The 26674-nt window shown below is 42.0% G+C and overlaps 1 protein-coding gene across 1 annotated transcript; it reads left to right on the forward strand.

The window, feature by feature from the left end:
- Positions 1-409: 409 nt before the first annotated feature.
- Positions 410-26322, forward strand: il34 (interleukin 34). The gene is made up of 8 exons (XM_070907477.1): positions 410-547; positions 5137-5435; positions 18960-19063; positions 19747-19824; positions 20176-20253; positions 21988-22095; positions 23625-23808; positions 26250-26322. The coding sequence occupies exons 2-8, from the start codon at positions 5390-5392 to the stop codon at positions 26306-26308; spliced, it is 657 nt and encodes a 218-aa protein (XP_070763578.1). The 5' UTR covers positions 410-547; positions 5137-5389; the 3' UTR covers positions 26309-26322.
- The last annotated feature ends 352 nt before the right edge of the window (positions 26323-26674 follow it).

The raw sequence follows: 26674 nt of genomic DNA on the forward strand, positions 1-26674 counted from the left end.
TGAGGGGGGTGGGGGGGTGTGTGTGAGAGAGGGGGGGGAGGGGTGTGTGTGTGTGTGTGAGAGAGAGAGAGTGAGGGGGGGGAGGGGTGTGTGTGTGTGTGTGTGTGTGTGTGTGTGTGCGTGTGTGTGTGTGTGAGAGAGAGAGAGAGAGGGGGGGGGGGGGAGGGGTGTGTGTGTGTGTGTGTGTGCGTGTGTGTGTGTGAGAGAGAGAGAGAGAGAGAGAGTGAGAGAGAGAGAGAGGCATGCAAAACGGCTCCGCGCTGCTTTTATTTTGAAAGCATGCTGTGCGTGTCTGCCTCTTGAATGTGACTGGAAGGAGCTGCAGGTCAGCCTGTTGCGCACTCGGCGGCACACACAGACAGAGCGCGCCACAGCTGCGCGGATGGACTGTGCCAGTGTTGGACTTCCCTCACCGACTTTTATATGATTGTGGATTCCCATCGGGTCGGCTTTTCTTCTGATTTAACGAGGCCTCATTACAGCGGGCCACCTCTGAGCGGATACCGCCTTTACGCATCCCGGGAGCAGGGGCGAAGGGACTGTCCAGGTGCGTGTGTACCACCTGTGTGTGTGCGTGTGTGTGTGTGTACCTGTGTGTGTGTGTGTGTGTGTGTGCGCGCTCTTGGATGTAGATTTTAATATCTCAAACTCTCCTCTTGGACACACAAGTGTGCAGCGGTGTGTGTGTGTGTGTCTCTGCATGTGCCTGTGCGAGCAGATGGCAGCCTTTAGTTGTCCAGCAATACTTTCACTTTCGTCAGGTGCGTAAGTTCTTTATTGCTCAAGCTTCTGGCAGAGGGAAGTGACAACATGCGCCCTCTGATTTGGGTTTTTAAGGCCAATAAACTCTGTGGCTCATGATGATATTTGCAGCCGATGTCACGGATCATGATCGACGGGGACCGCGTTGATATCCTGGCATCCTCACAGCAACAGTTCAGCTCGACCATGTAAACAACATCGCATCGGATCATTTCAACAGCAGCAGCAGCGCAAACGCAGGAGTGATAGAGTTCAGGTTACACAGTGCGCAGCGTGCTTACAGGGTCAGTTAGAACTTAACTTCCTAAAGAGTTAGTCATTACTTATGACAGGCAGTTCACTCCCATTTGACCACAGCTTCAGTTTTTTTTATGCAGTTGAATGAGCATCTTTCTGCTTTATTTGATCATGGCGCAGCACTCAGTGGACTGTGACCGGTGCTTGTTGGCCTCTGCTGCGGGGTCTGCAGAACCAGACACCCTGCCTGCACTGCCACATGACCAGCTGAGCTGTTGGTGGGAAGGGATTCGGCCATCTACAGCTGTGAAGCCCTTTCGACCTCAGGCCACTGAGATATATGTATGTTGTTGATCTGGAAAATGTGAGATGAAAGCAGAGAGGGAGCAGAGGAGGGTAAGAGAGGAGAAGAGGAAAGCTGCGGTGAGTCAGCCCTGAGCAATGTGTGTGTGTCTGAGCTCCTTTACTTCTATCCTTGTGAGGACCGGTCTGAGGTTTGGACCTCTTTTTATGTGAGGACATTTTGACCCCGTCTCATGTCATCCCAGGCTGCAGGGCAAGCACAGGAATACTAAATAAACAAACATAAATGGGATGAAGGGCAGGGAAACACTAGTCACGATTTTAATCTGGTATATATATTCCAATATATACATTCGGTAGGCCTATGGTCATGCAGTATGTCTTTGGAAAGGGGAGAAACCAGAGACCCTGTAATTCTCTGAGTGCACGCTGAAGGCAGCTTAGAGATGCAGCTTTTATGCATCATTGCCTGTGCAAAAGGTTCAGCATGAGAGCTAACATGTTGTAACGTTCCTGTATCCTATTAACACGGTTAATAGGCAGGCAGCAGCTTGTCAACAGCTCTCACTGAATTCTTGCTGCTCTGTCACACGATTAAACCTGAGATGAGCTCATCAGTTTCACTGAGTGGAAGGCGCTGACATGACTGACCAATGGGCTGCAGATGTGTGATAAGCAGTGCACTGCTGAGACGTACACTCAGCTCCGGTGACACCTAGAGTGGGGGACGATATTGTAATTAAAGTGGATGATATATATTGTTTGTATGTGCAACATAACATCAGAGAAGTATTAATAAAATGTGTCCAAATTGGACCCCCCTCAGAATCTGCAAAACAAATGTCTCCATGCTAACGTCTCATGGACAAGTCTTTCATAATGAATCATTGTTAGCTTTAGTTACTGAGCATGTTAAGGCAAAGTCAAGATTGTGTCCCGTGGGTCGTAGGAGTCTTTGACTGAAAATCTGTGATTGAAAATTTCCTCTGCTGCGTCATGAGGTGATCACACTTGTGTTGCAGGGTTGTTTTTTTTTTTTTCATTTTTGGTGCCTGTCTACATGCGTCATGCTGTAATTACAACCTACTCACCGTTCCATCTATTTTTTGCAGACTGTTAAAAACCAACAGTTGTTGATCTCTGCAGCAGCAGTTTGGCTACCTGCCACAATGACGGCACATTCAACCAGCCAGGAAGTAATTGACCTAGTCAGCTGGCTTCTCACCGAGGTGTGAGTGCAGCTGTGGCAAAAGAGGGTGAGAGAGAGAGAGAGAGAGAGAGAGAGAGAGATGAGGGGAAGATACAGATTTGAAGAGAGAAAAACAGGAATAAAAAAAGGGAGGGAAACAGAGATGGAAAGAATGACTCATAACTGACATTATGAGTTTATTGTCTAGATAAATAGAGCATATAAATATTATAAAGTCAATACTGAGACATGTTTAAATGTCTTTTCAATCAGCTATGAAGAACAACGTAAATGTTCTGTCCCATTATAGACACTTTTCGTTTGAGTGAGAGCAACAGATCGGTGACATTCAGCTGTGATTGTGCAGCTTAGTTCCTGTGTGTTTTCCACCAAAACATGAGAAACATTCCTGAGCTTTGCTGGAGTTTCCTTGAGATGGGAACATTTGAGTGATGAGACACAGAGAGCAGGTGGTGGGTGTGCTGCTCTGAGAGCCTCTAACTCTGCTTTTCCCTGAGAGGTTTCTAACATTCTGCCCACCGGGTTAAACACATTTTAGAAATGCCTTTGAATATAATGCACTCCAGTGGGCTACAACATCTGCAGACACACTTTATCGGCAGATGTTGGCCTATCACAGGTATATCAGTATTGGCGCATGTATTGTCCGATATGATGTCTTATGAAACGTGTATTTATTGCAGAATGATGCCGAGATAGCTGATTGGGGTGACTTAAATATTGTATCGTCATATAGTTTGACCAGAAATGTAACAGCCACAAAAGTAACATTAGCATTTTGGAGCATAAAACATTCAAAACATTCAAACACTCAGTCCAGCACAAGGCATGATGGGAAATGTGGCCACGATACTCTCAGCGCTGTCTGCAGCTCACGTGGCAGAGTACGCATCACAGCTGAGCAGACATACATTGCTGGAACGTTAATAAACAATGACCCCGTCATTTTCCCTTTTTAATAAAACCCTGCCCCTGACAGCCGTCGTGTCACTCATGCTTATCATATCTGTTCGTTATGTTACGGAGGTGTATGCATGTTATAGCCAACCAGCTATTGTTTGTGAGTACAGTCAGTAACGTTAAGCGTCAGAGCATCTCTTCCCATTCATTCTGCAGCTCAGGGGACGGCGGTATGGTGCTGGTTTGAGTCTGCTGAGTGTTCACTTCATGCTACGTTGTTACCTAGTTGATGAGATGCAATGCTGGAAAGTTGTCTAAATTCGGCTGTATTGCATATAAAAACGTATTTTTCTGATTAAAGTCTCTTGTAATACTGCGTGCGGTTAGAAAAAGCAAAGCCTGGACCGGTGATTTTCAGCCAGGTTGCGGTGCACTAGCGCTTTATCAGAGTTGCTCGAGTGTGCTGTGACAAAAAACTAAAATAAATTAAAAATGTCTACACATTGCTGCGGTGGTAACTGCAGGGGGTGCCAGTATGACTGCAGTATTACTGCTGCTGTGACAATGCTGTTTGAGTCACTACTGACAAATACTGATACAGGCTACATTAAGCATAGGGGATATGGCTGAATAATGGCATGGCAGGCCAGGGTGACTGAATGAGTGAAGTGGAAATACTAATTTATGTTACTGGTACTGTACATGTTACAGCTGTCCTTAACAGGTAACATGTTCAGCATGTTGTGAGGTGGTATTCAAAACCACACCCTCACTCTCCAACATCCCTGCTGTCTCAGGGCTCCTTGAGATTCGCTGTAGGCAGTGATGCACCTCAGAATCACAGATTTCCCCCCCACGTTCCTCTAACCTTTTCCGGATTTTAATGTGCTCCAGGTTATGACAGTGTTAGACCAAAACATCTGGACCACATATGCAAGCAAATCGTGCCAAATAGACATTTGGTACAGGGTGACTGATATGACAACAAAACAATGTCAGCATTTCATTCATCACAATGAAAGAAAGTTTCAATTTTTCATTTTCCTTTCCTTGTCTACATTTTAATATCTTTGCACTCGCCTGACTCGTTGGATGTAGGCTGCTGGGATAAGTCTGCCACTGGGCGACTATTTCAGTCGGCATTCTCCTCCCCTTCCTGTTACTGAAACAACATGCACACAACCTCTTCACCTCTTCACCTGTAGGGCACCAATGATAATGAGTTATGTTGGTCTTTTTTAACAGTAACAGTTGTACCACATAGTCTACTTGCGTTATTTATTATTTTATGTGGCATTTTCTTCTGCAATTCCATTTGAATCCCCCCCCCCCCCTCCTATCCCAGAACAAGGATGGGTGGAGATAGGTCTAGCTATGCGAGTCTTCACCTATAATGATGTAATATGCGACCTGATGATGGTAATAGTGGAAAAGTCAGGGGTTCCAAGTTATCACATTTCATCCTCTTGGGGCCGTGGATGTCTATACCAAATTTCACAGCAATTCATTCAATAGTTGTTGAGATATTTCAATAACAACAAAATATCGACCTGCTGATGGCGCTAGAGGAAAAGTCAGGGGATCCCCAAAGCCATTAGGCTTCATCCTCTGGACACCATGGATGAAAACATTTTTTTAAAGACTTTTCAGGCTTGGACTTCTTGGTCTTCATCTGTCCATCTGTTCATCAGTGGGGTTGACTTGTTTTTGTCTCTTGTTTTCAGACTCGTCAACAGCAGGGAGCAACAGAAGTACAAGAGCCGTAACAACCAGGATCTGTTGCTTTCAGAGATGCTGAACAATGCGATGAAGACCTGAAGCCCAACAATTCATGTGTGTCCCGCTGAACACACACACTGAAGAGTTGCAGATACACCAGTGTTGTAAGAGTGTGTGTGTGGCCGGCCCTGTGTGTGTGTGCTTACACACTGTGCTGAGTTTAGAGCACTGTGGAGCTGAGGACTTCAGCCCAAGAGTATGGTCCAACTGTTCACCTCAGTCTGCCTGCTGGGAGGCCTTTTGGGTAAGAGACATCTGCAAATGTGTGTTTGTATGTGTGTGCAGTGGCCCTTGTGCCCCACTGTAATTTGTGCTCAGCACTTTTTTTGCTTGTGTCCATGTGTAAAGCACTGAATTGTGTGAGTACATAATTTGTAGCAGACAACTACAAATGCAGAGTGCATCTGAAATAGATTTGATGCTTGTTTGAGAGACAATGAGACTGAAAGAATTAAGAGGAGACAGCCACACTATTCCTGTATTTCTTCCCCATGTCTTCTTCTTTTGGTCTCACTGGGTCTTATTTTCATGCATGATGTTTGGTGATGTTTTTCTTCACGCCCTCGTATTTTGGTGGCTAATTGTGCGCCAATGTGGAGGAGAAGCCCAGTAGGAGAAGGGTCAATGCTAGTGGCAAATTGCAGTTTTGGTATTCAGCATGTCCATGTGTTCAAATGGGCCAACAATATATAGCACAAGGGGCATTGGAGCTGCACCCTGCTGCAGTAGATCTCTGTAAAATCACATATCGTCATGTTTTTCTTGTCTGTTTGATTTTGATTATATTCTTCAACGAGTAAACATCTAGATCCACAGCAAAAAAAAACAATTTAAAGGATAGGTTCACATTTATGTCAAGTCTATCTTAAAAGGCACATTTTCATGGCTTGTCAATAGAAATATGTTTCCCCGGTGTGTCTAGAGACCCACAAAATATGAGAAAAGACCATCCTCTCCCTTTTTTTCTTTCCGGAAATGTGTCTTCCAAAAGACCTGTCAGAGTTGTCTCTCCATGTGACGTCACATGGCACCACCTCCAGCTAGTTGACCATCTCTGCTCACGGAATACCTTGTGAATCTATCTCGCTATGGCCGACTCCGGCAACACGAAAATGTGGAAGATACGATCAAAGCACGCAAAGCACGCAAGAACCAACACAAAAGTCTTCACTCTACATCTACTCCCATCACCTGAGGATGTGAAGACCCAGCGGATTAAATTTATTTTTGACGGAACTCAGCAAGGGCCAGTACAAAGAAGGATTCGCTTCAGAACTGAAGCTCAAGGATGGATCTATATGGCTACTGGCTGTCCGTGACCCAACTTCAAACTTTGAAGCTGTAAGTTTTGCCATTTTTATATTGTTTATTTTGCAGGTTAGCTTGTTGAACTTAGCATGTTGCGTGGCTAATGTGGCTAGCTTCGGTTGTACGCCCACATGCTGGTGCAATGTTGGAGTATGGAGTATGTAATACAGTTTCTGATTCTGATTCTGATTCTGATTCTGAGGGACATAATGTCCAAGGGATTATTTTGTAAACGTTAAGCCTCATTTGAAGCCAATGAAATACGGCCAATACGACCGTTACTGCAATATCAGTATTAGTGACACAGTATTGTGGCTTCGTTGCAGTTCCAGAGTAACATATATATTGGAACACTGTCAACAGTCGCTCCTGTTGACGTCATGTAGTATCGCAATGCATTACAAAAGACTGAACTTACAAGACTTTGGTGTGTCACAACACGTTACTCTCAAAGTCAAATGTTCTGTGTAATCAATTTCTACCTCCATACTAAAATGATTTGATATTTTTTGCACTGTTTGTAGCTTGTTGCCATAACTACACATGATGAGATGATGTTGGAGTAAACTATATGTTTCCTGCATACCGAGACATACCGTTGGCACACAGTTGTCTTTTAGGACTCCTCAGCTACTGAGGTACAGGTTGGTAGCCTGATATATTACAACTACTTTTGATAAGGTTTAACAGTTAGCTGTTGCGGCCTTTAGTAGTTAATTGTTGTAATAGTTATAATCCTATGGTTCTACATAAAGAGCATGGTAGGTGCAGAAGAATAGTCACAGAAACAGAGAAAACGACAATGTAAAAAGACATTTAAGGAAAAGTGTTTTCAGTACTCTAAATAGTGCGCATGAAAATAGATCATGCCTAAATACTAAACAAACTTTCCAAATGTCACAACACTTTTATCAGGCTGTACCAACACTGGAAGTGATCCTTATAGGAAGTGAATCAAAGAAGAAAAATATCTAAATGTCAGTAATGGTCAGATCACCTAGAAATGAAATACATGGTGGGCTATAAAAAGCTAGATTCAAGAATTACACAATTAAATGGGCGGGTCACTTCACCGGTCACTTTATCGGATTCAAAATGTTGTTATGTCATTTTGGCTTCCTCTTGTCAAACTGTAATCATCATTGCCATTAGCACTCTGACCACGCACCCTCTAAAATACATGCTTCTCCTTCATTCAAGACCAAATTTATCTGCAGTTGTGCGTGGTAGGCCCTGATAAAACATGGCAGTATAATGTACAATTAACACTGGTTCTGCCATGTTTTACAGATCATCTGAGTGACCTGATGAACCTTGTGTTTGATTAGGTGTTCCTGGCCCCATCAGACTCTTTTCTCACAGTATGAGAAACCATCAGAGGAGGAAGTTACTGCTGGGCAGGTGTCATGCTTCAGTAAAGCGATGGTCATCAGAAAGTCTCCGTATCAACAGGAACACCACTGTGACCTGAGACCTCCATTAACAGCAGACACAACTTCAGTATACAAGAAACCCTTTACCCCGATGGAGGACATGATCTGGACAGTTATGGCTAGACACATACATAACAGTTATGGCTTTGCTACTTTGTGGATGATATCATTTATTATTCTGTTTTATTGGCTATGAATAAAGTGCTTTATTTTTAAGAGGGCTTGGGTCATTTTTAAATTCATTAGTAAGGGTGATATTAGAGAAATACATCATGTTCTTTCACAGAGGCTTATGTAATTACACTGTTTAAACAGGTGGTATGAAAAACTTTTAGGACATTTCTTGGTTTCACAGTCAAACTTTATTAGAGTGTTAACAGATCACAATTTTGTATTTTTTTAACAGTATGTTTATTGCAGTGCACCACATCAACATAGCATATAACCTTCCCTTAAACCCTCCTGTCTTTACCCTCCCCAACCTCAACAACCTAACAAAAAGTACATAGCAAAAAAGAAAAAAATGTATATCAATATAAATATATAATAAAATAAGTGAACATAAAGTCCTATCAAGCGTTTTGCTTGCAGTGTGTACATATCAATAGATTTGAATCCTTCCTTTCTCCAAGGAAGATCAGGAGGATACAGATCCAAAATGATAACCTTATGTTCCATGGGCACCTTTACAGACCTGCGGCTCTACTTCGAGCTCCCTCCGGATGTCCGAGCTCCTTACCCTGTCTGTAAGGCTGAGCCCAGCCACCCCTCGGAGGAAACTCATTTCAGCCGCTTGTGTCCACGATTTCATTCTTTCGAGCACTACCCAAAGTTCATGACCATCGGTGAGGGTTGGAACGAAGATCGAGAAAGTCCTTCTCCATAACCTCCTCAAACCCCTTCCACACCCGGGTCTTTGCTTCCGTGACCACCGAAGCTGCAGCCCTCCTGGCCTCCCGGTACCTGGGCTAACCAAGCCCATAAGGCCTCCTTCTTCAACTTGACGGCTTCCTTCACCACTGATGTCCATCAACAGGTTCTTAGGTTGCCGCCACGACAGGCATCGACAACCTTCTGGCCACAACTTCTCGCAGCCACCTCCACAATGGAGGGTGTTCCCAGTTCACCCTTGCTACACGTTTGGGTTTACCAGGTCTGTCCGGCAGCCTTCCCCACCATCTGATCCAACTCACCAACAGGTGGTGATCAGTTGACAGCTCTGCTCCTCTCTTCACCCGAGTGTTCAAGACATCTGATGATACGACCACAAAGTCCACCATCGACCTTTGGCCTAGGGTGTTCTGGTACCAGGAACACTTTGCACAAACAGTCAGAGACTTCCTTCCTGTGACTTGTAGTCGCATAGAGGCAACCCTCTCGTTCCCCGGGGAGAACTCCAACACAGTGGCGCTAAGCTGGGGGCTCGTGAGAGAAGTAAAACATTATTGTTTTCAACTGTGCTGCCCAGTAATACCTATTGGAGGTCTGGGCATTTTAGCCCCCCTCTATCAAATGAGAGATATACTGTATAACTTAGAGGCGAATTGCGTTCCATATGAACTAAGTGAAAAGGGAATGTTTTTAAACAGGTAAAGGCATTTTGGTAATATGTTCATTTTTAGTATATTTTTCCTTCTAATAAGAGAAATAGGAAAATAAATTAAACGGTCTATGGACTGTGATACAGACTCTATGACACGTTCATATTTAATGGATACAATTTTGTCTAACTGTCGGGCAATGTTAATGCGTGAAAGTGAAAATAAGTGACACTATAATGACATCCTTCAATTTTTGAAAGAAGTTCAGCAGAGATGAAAAATCTGCAGGTCCATTTGATTCCTTAACTCCTGCTCACGTCGCTTCTACATAGATGTCAATCCTCCCCTTACTCATCTTAGTCATCAAATTTCCTCTTCCCCTATTAGTTCTTAAAAATAATAAAGACAGATAAGCCCAAAACAGGAAATGGAAATAGCAAGTTATGTGATGACTTGATTATTACAGGACAGACCTGCCTAATTTGCTTTCTGCGTGAAAATGTCCATAAACAAATTGAAGTAGGCCTCTAAAAATGTGTCCATTGAAAATTCTTAGGTTACCTACATCACTGTTATCACATTGATTACCTGACATACCTTACTGTAAGGATATTAAAATCCCTCCTCTGTCTAGTCTTCCATTCCAGCGATGTAGTTGTTGACTGCTGCTGGCGAGTCAAAGGTGTACTTGGCCTCTCTGTGTGTCAAGAAAAGTCTAGCTGGAAATAGGAACCAATGCTTGACGATGCTTTATTTGTTTTCGTACACTGTCAAAGGCCCTTTGTTGCTGGGAGACTTCAGCCGATAAGTCTTGGTAGAATCTGATAACACTGTCCTTGTGCATGACCTGACCTTTCAGTCTTGCTGCCGTCAGGACACTCTCTTTATCTCTGTAGAACTGTAGACTACAGCTTGTCACCCACGACTTACACTGAAATTGTTTTAAGAAGGGATCTCTTTGTGGCCAGTATAAACAGGAGCAACAATTACAGCAAACTTTGTCAATGTGCATGTGGGCATATGAGTATTGTTTTAAGATGTATTTGAAAAAATGTGAACCTATCCTTTCTAATAATGCCAGTAAGGCAGAGTATATATCTATGTTATTCACAACGCCTTTGAGGTATGAAGTCTTTTTACTCAGCAGAGTGAATCCCAGCAGGAGCGATGTGTGTTTTCCATTTGCTTGAGAGAGTCAAGCAGTGTCAAAGCACAATGCATTGTGCATGCTGTATGTGATGTGGTAACTTGATTTCGTCTAGCACCAACAGCACCAGACCGTACAAACCTTTTTAAATTCGTACTCTCATTCTGAGGCGTGTGAGGCATGTTTGACTTTGATTTTGTCAGCCTTTTTTTTGTCAACCTTATTTCTTTTCTTTTTTTTCTAAAAGAAGGGAAGTTCAACAGGGTCTTAATCCATGTGTCACAGTGCCCGGTGGAGGTTTGGCTGACCATGATTGATGCTAACCCCAAACACACCCACTGCATTCCTCCGTCCTCTTTATGAAAAAATGAGGTCTGAAGAGTTAACATGAATGTGACTGTGGTTCATGCCATTTCATTTAAATTCAGTTTGTCATGTGGATGATCACATTCAAACATTGTTGCTGACCTGTTCTTCAGGCGGATCATCTGCCTACTGTCGTTTTGCTGCTGCCCACAAAAACGTGAGGAAATCATTATTTTGTACACCTGTTTATAGCACAACATTGCAGGAGAAGACAAAGGAGTTTGGTCTGAGATGTCTAGCTGGACCTCTCTGTGGCAGTCCCTAGACCCTGGGAAGGGGGCCTGCCGACTGTAGGACCCACGGTATACACCGGGGCAGTGGACTAATCAAGTGGACCCAATGTTAGAATATCGGACACTAAAGAGCTACCACAGCGTTTTTCTGTAGGGGGGAACAAAAACAGGATTACGAACAAGGACACCACAATGAATTAACTGTTATCAGCATCTCACAAAGAAAAGCACTGATTTACTAAACCCAGCTTTCCAGAAACATTCCCAGCTGGCTCCTCCTTTAGAATATCGATCATTTCAATCCTTTTGCTACTTTTGGTTTTAACTTCCAACATCTGCAGCCAAGGGCGCGTTTATTCACTCCTGATAGTCATGTGATTGATATGCAGTCGTCATAATCCTCTGGCTTTAAAAGCATGCTGACAAACTGCTCTGTCTGTTGTGGGACTGCAATAAAATGAAAGATATTTGGTTTGGCATAACAAAGCAAGCGATGAACCACGCTGGTATAGCCATTCCACGCTCACCACAGTCATGTATACAATAGAGATTTGCATAACTTCAGCAGATAATGAACATTGTTGCTTTAAATACACCAACTTAGAAAGAATGGATCACTAAAGCAATAGAAACGATAAAGTTGGAAAAGGTAGATTTTAGTCTGTCAGAGTTCAGAATTGTGTATCTTTTGTTTTTCTGTTTGTTTTGTGTGAGTCAGTGAAGTGCAAAAAGCATGCTCACAAACTCCAGCGAAGAGATGCTTCACCACGGGATGAACTAGGACTGAATTTAGGATTCCCAAATACCAAAGGTGAAGGTTCGCCCTTTACAGGATTACAGCATTCCAGGATACTCCCATTAAACCTAGTGTAAGTTAGTGCTATACTTAAAACTATAACTATATAAAACATTTATTATTTATTATTTATGTGTTTTTTTCAATTAGACGTCATTTTCAATAGAGAAATAAATGCATTTCTTGTCAAATATATGTCAAAATTGAACTACACTGGCATTGAGTATCGGCTTTGGACAGACATAATACATTTTCTTAGATATTTTTTAAATGTACTGAACATTTACCTGTAATATTTCCAAATTCCCCAGAATCTTAGGATCAAAGCATTACAGCCAGTGGGAAAAATGCTGACACAGTGTAAGTCAAAGTCTTCCCCAATGATTGATTTCAAATTTCAAGACAACAGTCAGTCTGCTACAAATGCAGACAGACATCTGGTATATATTTGCCTCAGACGTCCCTGTGGTAATATCAGAACACAGTACTTTGAGAGTACAAAGAGAATATTACTATATTTCCTGATCACAGTAAAATACCTTTTGTAAAACTGTTGAAGCATGTATAGGCTGAGTCAGCAAACATTTTTCCTCTAAGCAAATGCAAATGTCATGGACGCAATGTGTTTTTAACGTAGGACGTGGCCCATCTGCATTTAATGCACAGGAATGTGAAATAGGCAAACATCACATGAATTGTTTTATATTATTTTGCCACTTTGATAAATGCAATGCCCCTTACGTTCATCAACAACATTCTAGTGTTATGTTCAGCAGATATTCATTTCACATAATATACACCCTCTGGTTTTCTTGATATCATTATTAAAGGGTTGTAACAAAGGTGCAATATGAAGTGAGGTTCAGGCAAGATTTTTACAGTTGAGCAGTAATCATATATAGCTGTAGTTCATTCTTTTTTTTTGGGGGGGGGGGGGGGGGGGGTTCATTGACCATTTTAAGTACTCTTAAATGCATAATCCCAAACAAGCCTATGTGGGAAACCTGGAGCACAAGTGTTAATCTGAAATAAAGAGGTAGTGAGGTAAAAGTTGTGTATTTTAGTGCAGAACAATGAAGAACTACAACAAATCGGGCAAATAACTCGTCGTTGAATTTGAGGTGTTCACGGGTGACAGGTCCTTCTCTGCGTAGGTTTTCAGAGACGTTTACGTGTGTCTTTGTAGGAGTATAATTCCAGTTTACTGCCCCCTTTTCTTTTTCTTGAATCTAGAATCATTTCTGAATCAAATCGTGACACTAAAAATCGGTATTGAATGATGAAATTCCCAAAGAATCCCATCTTGTCTGTTTTAAGGCATGGCTCTAAGGGTGGCAATGTCTATCTGTGGTCGGTCAACCACTTTGCTCCTGTAGTTAATTTCTTCTTTATTCCCCGGATGTAGGCGATGATTCGATGATGGAAGGAAACTCCGCTGATACTGACTTTTCACATAATATTCTTTATTTGCATCAAAGTTCAGGATCAACAGGCATGCGCATCTTGGCCTGGACAGCACCCGTAGCCGAATCAGTACTGCTGCCCCGAACACTGTCCAAGCTCATCTTTTATACCTTTAGACATGCATGGGGTCCTACTACAACACACAAGTCTGTAAACTTCCGTTCCCTATCTAGGGGTCAGGAAAAGAGACCTCTCAGAATGATGTTTCACGTACCTTAACCTCTCAGAGATAACTTTTCACATACCAAGGAAGATCTCGTCTAAACAACAATGCATCTTATCTTTAAGGTGCCCCAACATCTGTTAATTGTTTACCTGGAACATTGCATACATGGCAACTTTGTACTACATATCATTGTCTGAAAAGACTACCTCTATGATTAGTATCAAATAATACACATCACTCCAAACTGAAATATCTCAGCATCAACTGGATGGATTGCCATGAAGTTCGTTACAAACATGAGCAAATGTTAGCATGCTGATGTTGTTAGCATTTATCCTAAAACACTGCCCTGTTAAAGAACTGAGTAAATCCTGTCTGTGAGTATTACAAACCGTTGTGGAATGTTTTGGCGTCTGATAAGCCTTTAAACAGATGCGTATCTGTTACTCCAACTGGCTTCTTGGATCATATTTGAGGGTCCCATCAGTACCTTAAACCACATGCCCCCATCAACAGTGCCCCCTGCCCTGTTTTCGTAGCTGACAGTCCTCCTTATTGTGGTGTCAAACAGCACCGCATAAGGTATATTAGTCCACTTGCTTATAATGATTACAGTTAATGAAGGCCATTTACTGCAGACTGCCACTCAGTGGTTACATGGTGTTGTATAATCTGCTACACTAAGAAAAACCTGTTTGGCCAGTGAAGTGTGTTTGTGGTACAATCTGATCCAACAGACTGAAACACAGTATGAAAAGCTTTCGCTCAATTTACATCACTAACAAAAACTGAAAACGATCTTGGGTAATACAGAACAAATTCATTCATTCAGTCTCACACAGACACGCACACACACACACACACACACACACACACACACACACAGTCTCAGGCATTTGCATGTGTACAAACATGTGCTGACATGCAGATTGAGATACAGAAACACTTTTTATGAAGTATTCAGACTCTCCCTGGATCTTTTACCAGGTTCATTGGCTGCCAGCAGGATGGACTGTACAAGCTCATATATGAAAACGGTTCAGTTTAACGCTAGCTACTGAGATCATGTGCCAATTCATTTTGTTCCTGCCATAAATCAAAGGACTGTTATTTCCTTTCAATATACCAGTAATGCAATGTGACTAATGTTTTAAACAACATTCACATTAGTAGTCTGACTTCGCCAGGATTAGTAAGGCTGAAAGGAACAGCTGTGTATATTCTAACAAAACTAATGTCTGCACCTCCATGTGTGGCTTTTGCGTGCTTCATCTTACAGTGATGAGTGTGTTGATCCATCAGTTTCTTCTGTGCTCTTTACGCTCTCTACAAAGACTTCCAGATGGTGCACTTTCACTCTCCAACCTGTGAGAAAAGGGGCTTTCTCTTCAGAATGGCAGCCTGTTGGCCTGTGTGAGGGAACAATCTGTTTTCACACACACACACACACACACACACACACACACACACACACGTACATGTCCATTCAAGAGGACATATGGTTCTTTTTATAGAAACAGGAATACTGGAATTTCATCTGGCAGAAGCTTCTGCTTTGTTTTAAATGAGCTTAAATGAGCTGTTGTTGCATTTCTGAATGTGACTATGTTGCAATTTTGTATGGTTGAATGAAAAAATAGATGCCAGAGAAATCTGACCCATGAGTCTTCGGAGATTTGGTGTATTCATGAGGCAATAGGTTGGATAGAGTGGTAGCTACAGTTCAGCTAGAGCTCAGGGCCTCTGCTTTAGCGCTACCTAAGATTTCTTACTAGACGAAATGTAGCTACCATGTAAAAAGTGTTGCTGCTGTGGGATGACAAGCTGCAGGCGCGTCACAGTCAGTGTTGAACAGCTGAAAGAAAAATGAACTTGAGTGTTTATGAAAAGATGATTTTCATGAGCATGGTGAGCATGCCTTGGAGATGACTGTAAGGTTAGTTGCTTATCCTTCATCCATCCATCCATGTTCAGCAAAAACTTTATGCATTTGATAAAATCTAAGTATTCCCACAGCACTATGTGACCTTTTCTTTAAAGGGGTGATCATGTTGCTCTGTCCCAGGGGGAGGCTGTCTCAGTTTTTTTTTTTTTTTCAACCAGCCTGTTCTTGGCAAAGAGCCTCACATTTCACATTGAATGCCTCTCTCTCTCTGTGTTATATGTCTGAGTGAAAGACAGCGAGAGAACAGGACATTTATGAGAAAAAGTAAAGCTTCAGTATAAACGAAAGTGAGTTTAAAAGTGGCAACTACGCAACCGACTTGCCGTTTGTACATTCAGTAGCTTCCTATTGCTAAACATTGGTCCTTGTGGTGAAGCAACATCTATGAAAGAAATTCCCAGGTGGATGATGTTTTCTTCTGTTGAAGATGAGAACTACTTCCAAAGCATTTTAACCATTAAGAGCTCCCATGGTGAGAACACTAAACATTATGGAGGAGTTTCTTAAGCAGGAGAGAGTTTGCCCTTAATGGAGGAGGTTGAATCGTTGGCGATGGAGTTCGTCAGCTGTGCATATTCTCAAAGAAATTTGCATCAATTATCATCATCATTCATCACTTACCACAAACCAATTGACATATTATGAACCTAGCACTTTCAGGGTTCCTTGGGGGTCTGGGGCCTGGAGCAGTTGCCCTCTTTTCCTAGTTGGTAATCTTGGAGACACACGTGGGCCTCATCAGTATTCTAGTCTTGATAAGCAACCAAATGTCCAAATGGATTGTACTGTATCGCACATAGAGGTGAGGGTATTGCACCATCGTTACATTACATACATATGTGAATTGTCCATCACTTCTGATCTGGGACTGCAGTTCATGTTAAGAGATCCGACCATCTGGAGACCCTCTGGTCTTGATTCAGTTTTTTGTAGATACATATATTTCTGTCAGTGTACATTTTACCAGTTTAGTAGTAGGAATAGTAAAATGTCCTCACATGCCTTTATTTGTTAGAGAATGCACTACAGTAACAGCTGAGGACGAATAGAGAGTCTTTGGCTATCAGACCCTCGTCTTTGGCTAGTAGAAACCTCATTGAACATATACAGGGATTCTCCTTCCTCAAGTTTGATCCACACCGGAAGAGTTGGATGGCTGGATGGAGACCTGGTTTGGGTTTCTAAAGGGTTCCCAGGACTGGACCTGGAGCTGGATCCCAATTTGAGGTGAAGCGGTGGAGTTGGGGAGCGTCTATGAAAATCTGAAATGACCCCTGAAAGCATCCCAGAAAAAAATGAAGTTGAAGTGAATAGTGGGATCAACTAAAGACAGCTGATTGAGTTCACAGTGCAGGATTTGCACGAATAAGAAGAAGGCATGTATAAGTAGTCTACCGGGTTGAAGTACTGAAATATGTGGCTTTTTGTCTTTAGTTAGATTTGACACAAAAATGACATGATTAATACAGCATGTCAGTGTGTTTTACTGGGACATTTTAACAGAGCGTAAAAGACGGTGGAGTCCATAAAGATTTTTACACGCAGCATGGGAGCACTGGTCATTCGTTCAAACGCATAAAACAAGCAGTTGACATTTTCCTGACAAGTGACCTCTTGCAGTCACGCTGATGACCATAAAAACGGTCAATAACAAAGGCAGAGGGTAGTGTGATGCTGTTAAAGCCTTGGAGAAGAGGACGGGTGCTCTCAAGGTTTTATTACATTGTCTGAGTGCCAGACTGCTTAGAAGTACAGGGGGACATATCCAGCTATGCTAGCTATAGGGATGGCAACATTGGATGGTTGGTACACCACTGGTCCAGACTGAAATATTTCAACAACTGAAACAGTGTTTTCTGTGCATCTTCCAGCATTATGCAGCTAAATCCGGTGCTTTTCAGACAGCAAACTTCCAAAGGAAAAAAAGGGATCGGAGCACACCGATTTGCAGCCTTTAATGGTGCAAGCAGACTAACGTTTCGAAACTACTGTGTCTCTGATGAAGACACCATGCCAGTAAGCATGAATATATGTGAAGTCAGTCAACTGTCAGAATGATCACTTGCTTGCACTCAAGGGGACAACCCTTATGGGCAGTGTGAAAAGTAAGAAGAATTCATCTTCTGTAATGATACTGTGATTTAGTTTTTTACATGACACCAATTCAACATGTTTTTAGCAATGCTAGCTGTGCGGCTCTTGGGATGGCCATGTCGTTGGTCAGTTGATCAGTCAGTCACTTTGGTCCAGACTGAAATATCTCAACAGCTATTGAATGGATAAAATTTGGTTCAGACCTTCATGGTCCCCAGAGGATGAATCACAATTTGGTGATCCCCTGTCTTTTCCTGTAGCAGCACCAGCGGGTCAAAGCTTTCCACTTACCTGTGAAATATCTCAACATCTACTAAATGGATTGGCACATCATTTTGGTTCAGATATTCATGCTCTCTGAAGATGTATTCCCTGACTTTTCCTCTAGCACCCCCATGAGATGGACATTTGTGGTTTTGAGTGAAATAACTAATAAAACTATTGGATGGATATTAGATGAACGTACAATTTAATTTGTCCTATTTGTCCTAATTTATGACCACATATCTGCAAAACTAATGAAATTCCCATTGGTCTCAGCTCTACTTTGTGTGTAGTGCTAATGTTAGAGGCTAACATGCTAAACTGTTGAAATGTTAAAAATGGTTTTATGCATTTCGCCCCAGACTGGCCTACAGAGTTGTCATTTTTTTTTGTCTTTCACAACTTAGGTCTTATTTTTCATAATTTGATGTGGTGGTTCATCAGGTAATTTCACCAACTGAGAACTGAGCAGGGAATGTTGAGTTTGAGGCGCATCTTGTTAAACCTAACTTTATGCTTTTTTGGTTCACAACCTGCAATCTGCTGAGGAATGTCTATCCTGACATCTTTTTGATCCATGGTGGAGCTTTGTCCTGTCAAACAATTTGACATACTGAAGATCCAACATGGATATACTTTGGTGTGCTGGTTCTATTTCAACTCAAAGTGATCATACATCAAACATGTACACTGCTAACACTAAAAGTCTGTACACAGAGACACGTGATAACACGCACACTTATTGCTCACACATGCACAGCGCTGACTTACTGAGTCAGACCATATACAGTAGTTTGACTAAACAAGTCAAGTAAGTCCACTCTCTTTTTGTATAGTAGCCAAACTGTAAAAAAAAAAAAAAAGACAGACATATATGTAGACTGTACGCACATACTGTACATACACACAATTTTTAGCGGAGTTCTGTGACATGAAAAAAACATTTGATGCTCTCTTAAAAAATGACTGAATGAATGAATCTCGTGCTCTGTCAATCTTGTGTTTCTGTAGGCCTGTTTCTGCTAGCGCCTGCTCAGATGGCCCCGACACCAGCCAGCATGTGCACACCCTTGAAGACGATCAACGACAGCCTCAGCCACAGGCGACGGTACATGGTGAGAGAATGATGGCATGTTTGCAAACATGTCTCAGTGAATGTCGAAGTGCGTGCACGGTTGCCTTGCGGTTGGTCCTGACGTCTAGACCAGCTGGGGAGGTCAGAGCAGCGGGAGTGAATGAGCAGTCCAATCCTGATCCGCAAAGACAAAAATGGGGGATCTTTTAAAAGGAAAATTTCACTGTGAATTTGGTGTTGCACTTTTATATAGTCAGGGCACTTGCAAGAGACAGATTTGGAAAATAATGGTTCTGTAGAGCACGTGAGAGAGAAGACAGACTTCTTTGTTTGCATGTGATGTTAAATGCAAGAAGTGGTGTTGGTTACTGACAAATGTTGTTTCACTGCAACAGTATTTTTGGTGTCATAAATCCATGCAGAATGCATGACACAAATAAACAACAATAACAACTACGACTAATCCAATTTTGATAAAACTTTTCTGATAGGCCCAGATTGGGACTCAATCATTAATAGAACATGACATATTTGTGGCTGCTTTGTGTGCTGTTGAACGGTTTGGATTTATGTGTGATTTTGAAAGAGGCTTTTTAAATGTATTTGTTTTGATAGTAAATGTCACAAACTATTTCTCAGGCACATAAACAAGTGTTACAGCTTTCTGTTGTATGAAACGCACATGCTAATTATTTCCCCTCTGTCTTTTTCTTTCTGTTACAGAAACACAACTTCCCCATTAACTACACCATCAGGGTTCATCAAAACGAAGTCTTTAAACTGTCAAACATCAGTAGAATGGTAAAAGTCATGAGACTGTCTCTTGATTTATTGACTCTTTTGGTTTTTCTGCGGGGGGGGGGGGGGCGGGCGGTGATGCTTGCTATGTTCCTTACGCTCCTCACATGGCCACACTTCACACACACTTCATGCCACCAGTCAAAGGTCTGGCTACGGAGACTAATACAACTCCAACAACACCTGAATCTGCATGAGCATAGTTCACCTGTTTCCCCTCCTCTTTGTTTCATCCCTCCCTATATATACACTGTGTTTAGTGCTATATGATGATGTACTGTAGTGTACATGCTCGTGCTTCACATAATCTGATAAACCTGTTAATTACATTTCTCTCCTCACCTCCCCCATCAGAGGTTACAGGTGGAAGGGTTGGATGAGCTGGTCCTCCAGAGGTTGTGGTTCCAGGTCTACCAAGGCGTGTTAAAAAAGGTAGGAACATAGTCTGCGTAAAGATTTTGTCCAAAAAACATTGATTTTATTTTGTTTGTGTAATTTGTTCAAAACTAGTTAAATGCCCCTTTTCCTTCTCTCCTAACTGCCTGAACATCTCTGAACTGTCAACATGATCCATGATGAATGGACATGGATGGTGGTGTACCTGTGGTGGTGTACCTGTTTAAATTACCCATGTCCATTAATTTTATCACTTTGTCCTGTCCATATTTTAAATTATCCTTGGCTACAATTTCACATATTTAAAAAGCCATCTGTGCATACTGTCAACCAATCAGAGCAGTCAATCATTCAGTTTTAAAGCAGAAATGGATGGAACCAAAGCCAGTATTATTATTATTAGTATCATTCAACCGCTCTTGTTTTATGGTTTGAGCACATAAAAATGTGCCCCACTCATTTCCATTCACTTGTATCTACATGTAAGTTAGAAAGTTAGGGAGGAGCTCTCGTGAAATGGGGTTAAACTAGTTTAACTTCATGGCCAAGAGTGCAACAGGCAGGAAAAAGGAACATATGACAATATTTGGACCTTCTTTTAAAAACGTCCTATGATGTGTGACTCATCAATGTCATGTATTCAAATGTCACAAATAAGAGCAGCTCATGTTCAAAACATTTATGCTTCAGCAACTCACTTTATACATGTTTGTATTTTTTCCACACAGATAAAATGCAGCTCTGAGGTTAATCCTAAAACTAAACAAAGTCAGACAGGTTCAATTAGTGGGGTGGGGCCTCGTAGCCCTCTCTCCTCTCTGTGGATGTGTCCAAAACCTCAGGGGCCTGGGGCTTGAGCCAATGTAATCCTCATTATTAGGCAGGCACTGATTGGAAATAACTCACAATAGAGTTAAATTACATTGTGTTTGGTGTTGGTCCCCCTCACCTACTCTCGTCCTGTTGGGTTCTCTCTCTCTTCTGCTCTGCCCTAACACCCACACTTGTAGTCTTGAACACAGTAAGGGTGCGTTCACACGTAAACAAGTGTGTACCAAACTGGCGACACCCTCAAACCACACTTGATCCACACTTAATCTAATACTGAGTGGTAATCAGAGCTAAGTGACCCTAACCCTCTCAGGTGTGTCGCATCAGGGGTTAGTTACAAGTCAGATCCCCCCATCCACCCACCCACCCCAACCCAGTTCTGAGCCACAAATATCTTCCCACACACGCCCTAATCTACCAAAATAAAAGACTGTTCCGAAATTCCTTCACATGCTTACGATCTGAACAGGCTCATGGACGTTGTTGACAATTACAGACAAGTAGACACTCGACTACTTGCAAACCCCACAAGTGTGGGCATTGAGAAAAACCCTCTTTCTCTTTTTTCATTAGTGTTGTTTATATGAGTCACATTGAATACGTTTCCAGTTCATATTTTCACATCACAAATAGTAAACTTTTCTCATAACTACAGTGTTAAAGTTTTTTTTACTTATTTTGTATTATGCACATTGTATTCATTTTAAGAATTGCATAGGATTTGCAGGCTGCACATTTTGAATAAATACATTTCCTTATAGTCAAAATATAAATTGTAAATTTCGATTCTGCATTTGATTGATCCACATTTATTATTATCTATTTTTACATTTTTCTATGTACAAGTATGTCTGAGTCAAAGGTCTGAAATGGAGACGATAGTTGAGCTTGTTGTTTGCTGTCTTTAGGTTTAAGACCATCTTGTTTCAATCATTTCAGATCATCCGGGTTATGCCAGAGAGACATCCTTCACGCCAGTACACCGCTGAGTTGGAGAGACGCTTCTGGGATGCAGAGGGAGTCTTTGTACAGGCGCATCCTGCTGAGGTAAGCTAGGGTTCACGCATCTGCCACAACTGTATTGAATTCTTCTTCAAATGAAGCAATTCAGTTGGTAAGTGAATTTCCCTCTGACTGTAAGGGTCAGAGGATGCTTGGCAGGAGACGGATGTCACATTGATCCTATTAATCAATATTGGGAATGAATGCCCTTATCGTTAGAAAATGAAATGTGACTTCTATTTATGATCCAACAGCGGTTCAGTGAAAGTGAATTCCGAGCACTCATTGATCAGTGAAGTGCGTATAAGGGATATTTTGCAGGGTAATGAGTGCTTGGGCGGTCTGCTAAATTTAGTTTTTTTCTCTGATCATCTGTGCTGGTATTTTATCAAAAATCAGACATACCAGTCCAGTTTGTTCAGTCTGAATATGAGTCCTCTTTGACCTCTGTGTTACTGCATGTTGGCCTCGCAGTAGCAGCGATAAAAACACTTTCTAGACCAGTTTCTAAATGTCAGTTTTGGGCTTTTGGACACCCAACGCCCTGTAGTCTTGTGTTGAAGCAGGCGGGGAGTCTAAAGTCAGCAGACAGCAAGTCTGGACCGATCACAGCCAGATCAGATGCCTTAATTCTGATCCATATCTGGTTTGTTCTTGCTTGTGATTTGCAGTGTATCGTGTATCCTTTCTCATCATTTTAACAAAATAATGTGGTTAAATACACATGCAAAGTTGAGAAGCATGTCTCAGTGGGGTTTGCCACTTGAACTCCTTGAATCTCTTGGTATTACAAGGACTTGACAGTTGCCAGGCCCCTGCTGGTTACCCTCAGCTGGCTCGCTGTAATAATCTGACTTCCCAACTACTCAGAGTACCGGGGACACATTCACAAAGTATTTTATCTTATCACTAGCACTAGCATTAATGACACTAAATGGCTCCAATTATTTGAAACTTCTGAGGACAGCGTTTACCAATTAAGAAACTGGGTTCATTTCAAGATAAGAGAAACAGTGGAGTTGGCTTATTTGAATGACTTTGAGTGATACTTAGTGTGCTCACGTTGATTGCTGGATGGGGACTGGCCTGTGTTGGTGAATTTATATGTAACAGCTGGACACACACACACACACACGGTACGATCCTGTCTGTGGGTGGAAGTAAGGTGGACGCTCAGCATGAATGAATTAAGTGCATCTGTTGGCTTTCTCCAAATGTAAATGGTTGACAGATTTAGGAAAAAGTGATTTTCTTTTCTTTCATCAGGGCACGATGATCTTGTTCATATTGATCATGCACAAACGCCATAAATATCAGATTGATAGATCTGACAGATCAGATGCTCGTGCTGAAGGAGTTTTTAGACGCTGCTTCACACTGCTGTCGATTTATTTCGTATGAGATGTCGACAGTTTTAGATGTTACAGTTTTAGTTATAGAAGTACCTCATGGATCCACATCCATGTCCTCCCTCACATTCAGCCTACCTGGCTGTCTCTCACTCATGCGTGTGTGTGTGTGTGTGTGTGTGTGTGTGTGTGTGTGTGTGTGTGTGCGTTTTGGTGTGTGTCCAGGTGTTCCAGCAGGAGCTTCCAGAGACAATCCAGGACACTTGGGATCACTTAACAGAAGAGCCTGACAGAGTGCCAGAGTCCAGCTGGCGATTTGCTTCCCCGAAATCCCTCCTGGACAACTTCTGCCACACCATGCTCTGCCTGTTCAGCGAGTGCTTTGCCAGCACAGAAGAGCAGCAGGACTGTGAGTACAACAAAGGAAACGTGGAAAAAACCCTCCAGTGACACTGCAGGCTGTAACTAAAAAGTTGGAATAAATCTTATGTGACTGTACACTGACTAGCACACAAAAGGCTGAAAAGAACAATTTAAAGCAAAGAAAAACGATTAGCTAGTCTAAACTGCCCAGGCAGGACAGTGCAGCATGTAGGAGTCCTGACGTCAGTGGCGTGAAATCGAACCAGTGGCCGAGACACTGAGACCATGATCTGCCTCCTTTGGGGTTAAAAGATTAGCGAAGCAAACTTGTTGCAGTGGGCGTGCATTTTTCCACGTCACGTGCGCATTCGTCAATCAGCAACTGACTCAAGTGCCAGATTAGATTTGATGTGAACCGAATTTAGTTGACTGGCATGACAGTACATAACCGTAATTTGCTGTTGCTCAGCCTCACTATGGAGGATGTTGTGTAAGTGTCCTCTTTCGCTCTCAGTCAAACCACAGCCGAGCCTTTGATGCAGGGGACACATTACTGTGGCTCCAGAAGTGTGTGTGTGTATTAATGTGGACACTTATCAGTGACATTTGAATTCCTACCTGTCAAGAACATTGCCAAACACATACACACACACACACATTTCTTCAATAATAGCATGAGCAATAGAAAATACCAAAATGGCATTTCTGTTTGTAGTTACAGCAAAGCATTGTAAACATTATAATAAAAAAAATGACAAATGCAGTCGACAAAATGTTTTTTTCATTTCGCAGTCGCTTGAAAGGAGATTCAGTTGTGGAAAAGTGCGCTGGAGGATGACTGGGAAAGAAATTTGACAGGCCTTGTTTTCAGTTTGGTGGAACACTTTAAACCTCTTCCATGCAGTACGCAGCACTACTTGTAGAGTGGGATGAAAGCATCTGTGGTTCATTTTGTGTTTGTGTGGACTTGAAAACAGGTGTGAAACTGAAGCTGCTCCGCTCCATGAGCGATGTGCATCTGGTCAGACTCGGACTTTACGGCTCCATATCTATGCTCAACAAGAGCCGGCAGGTCACCAACAGGCATGTGTTGGCATATCAGTCTTAAATTGACATGACATGACTAAACCTTACCTTAGAGTAATGGACACAGAATGCAATGTGTTTGTTCAAAGGAATCCAGAAGGCATGGGTATAGGTAACGCAGGCATCTCCTACCATAATGCTATCCTGGTCATGCACAAGAGTGTTTCCTGTTAGAGAGGCCCTAACATGTGGACATTGAACACATGTGACTACGGTGCTACACTGTTATGTGTCTCATGTGGACTTTAATCTATCCCATTAGTCCCCTGTAAGAAGGATTTAATAAGGCCGTCAACATGTAAAGCTTTCATTTCTTTCATATCTTTTATACTATCTGTTTAACAGTTCATCTCCAAATATCAAATGGCCTTGTGCATCACAACCCCAGAATCTGTCAGCAGCATGCTGCAGTAGCACATGTCATCACTACGGCAGCCAACATGTGACAAATTTCAGTAGCATATGGCGATGCGATGAGCAGCAAGGCGGCTAGACAATAGCTGATAAGTTATTTGTTGCTTTGATGGATTAATTTACGGGTGGCCCTACGCTTAGCACACACCACAGTGCAATTATTACATATGTGATCTATGTTGATTCACAACTAAAAAGCAAAAGATGAAATATGTCAATGTTATAAAATGCTTAAATCTTAGCCTGCATATAAAATATGATATAATCAAGTTAAATTATATAGGAAATGTGTTCACTATGCTTTTGCTGTCACATTCTAACCTGTGTTTGTGACTTTCACAGAAACTGTATTCTGTCACTGCAGCTACACACATAATCACAGCTAAACCACAGCATTACATTACATACATGAACTAAACCAAATTAAATTAGGTTTCAGTCTCTTTTTAGATTGCTCCGGTGGTCCATAACATACTGTAAATCCCAGTTGAATGGCTGTCCCACGGCTGTTGAATGGCCAGTAAAGCTGGTCAGTGTGTCACACTGGTCAGGTAAAGGGTCCCGTGGGACAACTGTGACTAATTTTAGGAATTGTTCAACATTTTGGGAAACACTCTTATTCACTTTCTTGAAGAGAGTTAGATGAGAATATGACGGAGTGGCAAGTCTGTGCTTTGGATTAGCCAGATACTGTTAGTTTGTTATTATGCTGCTACAGTGGTCCGAGTCACAATCTTATATGTCCCACCAATATAGTGTAGTTTGACAAGTACAGCTGTTAATGCTTAGCATGTGACTCCTCAAAAAGGTGAAACCTGAGAGTGAAATCGTGCTGAAGTTGAGTAGCTGAACTCCCAAGACTCATGTTATATATCATATGGAGAGAGATGTGGTGAGAGATACTGCATAATCGTCAGCCAACCAGACACTCAGTCTGTGAGAAATGAAGGGGCAAATGTTCAATGAAGTTTCTCCTCTGTTTTTCAGACTGTGGTGTTTCTTATTGGAGGAAAGGCAGGAAGAAAGACCTACAGCCTGAAAGCTGAGAAGAAGACAGCGGGGTGAAGGTTTCCCTGTTGATACTGATAAGGGATTGGTATCATCATCTCCCTTGAGCTATAGGGAGAGGGGTAAAAGGACAATTTGTAGGTACAGTAATACTATTCATGGCGATTTTAGGAGCATATGGACTCTGCTAAAATGAAATAAAGCTAATTTGGGAGTAAAAGCTCCAACTCCTCAGATTTTCCAATTCTCTATCAGTCAGGAAGCCTGAAGTATTTGTCTTATGATGACATCGCAGATCGATGCTTTGATACTTGGGTGTCAAGCTCTGGAAGAGATTTGCTCATGTTCACATATATCGACTAAATTGATGTACGATCAGTATATTAGATCAACTCTTTTCTAAG

Source organism: Enoplosus armatus, chromosome 6, assembly GCF_043641665.1.
Source record: "Enoplosus armatus isolate fEnoArm2 chromosome 6, fEnoArm2.hap1, whole genome shotgun sequence".
Classification (NCBI taxonomy): Eukaryota; Metazoa; Chordata; class Actinopteri; order Centrarchiformes; family Enoplosidae; genus Enoplosus; species Enoplosus armatus.

Bases quoted from the DNA above. Each gene is read 5' to 3' on its own strand.
- il34 (XM_070907477.1), top strand. From the start codon at position 5,390: ATGGTCCAACTGTTCACCTCAGTCTGCCTGCTGGGAGGCCTTTTGG. The intron at 5,436-18,959 runs GTAAGAGACATC...GTGTTTCTGTAG, and splicing joins CCTGCTGGGAGGCCTTTTGG to GCCTGTTTCTGCTAGCGCCT. The intron at 19,064-19,746 runs GTGAGAGAATGA...TTTCTGTTACAG, and splicing joins GCCACAGGCGACGGTACATG to AAACACAACTTCCCCATTAA.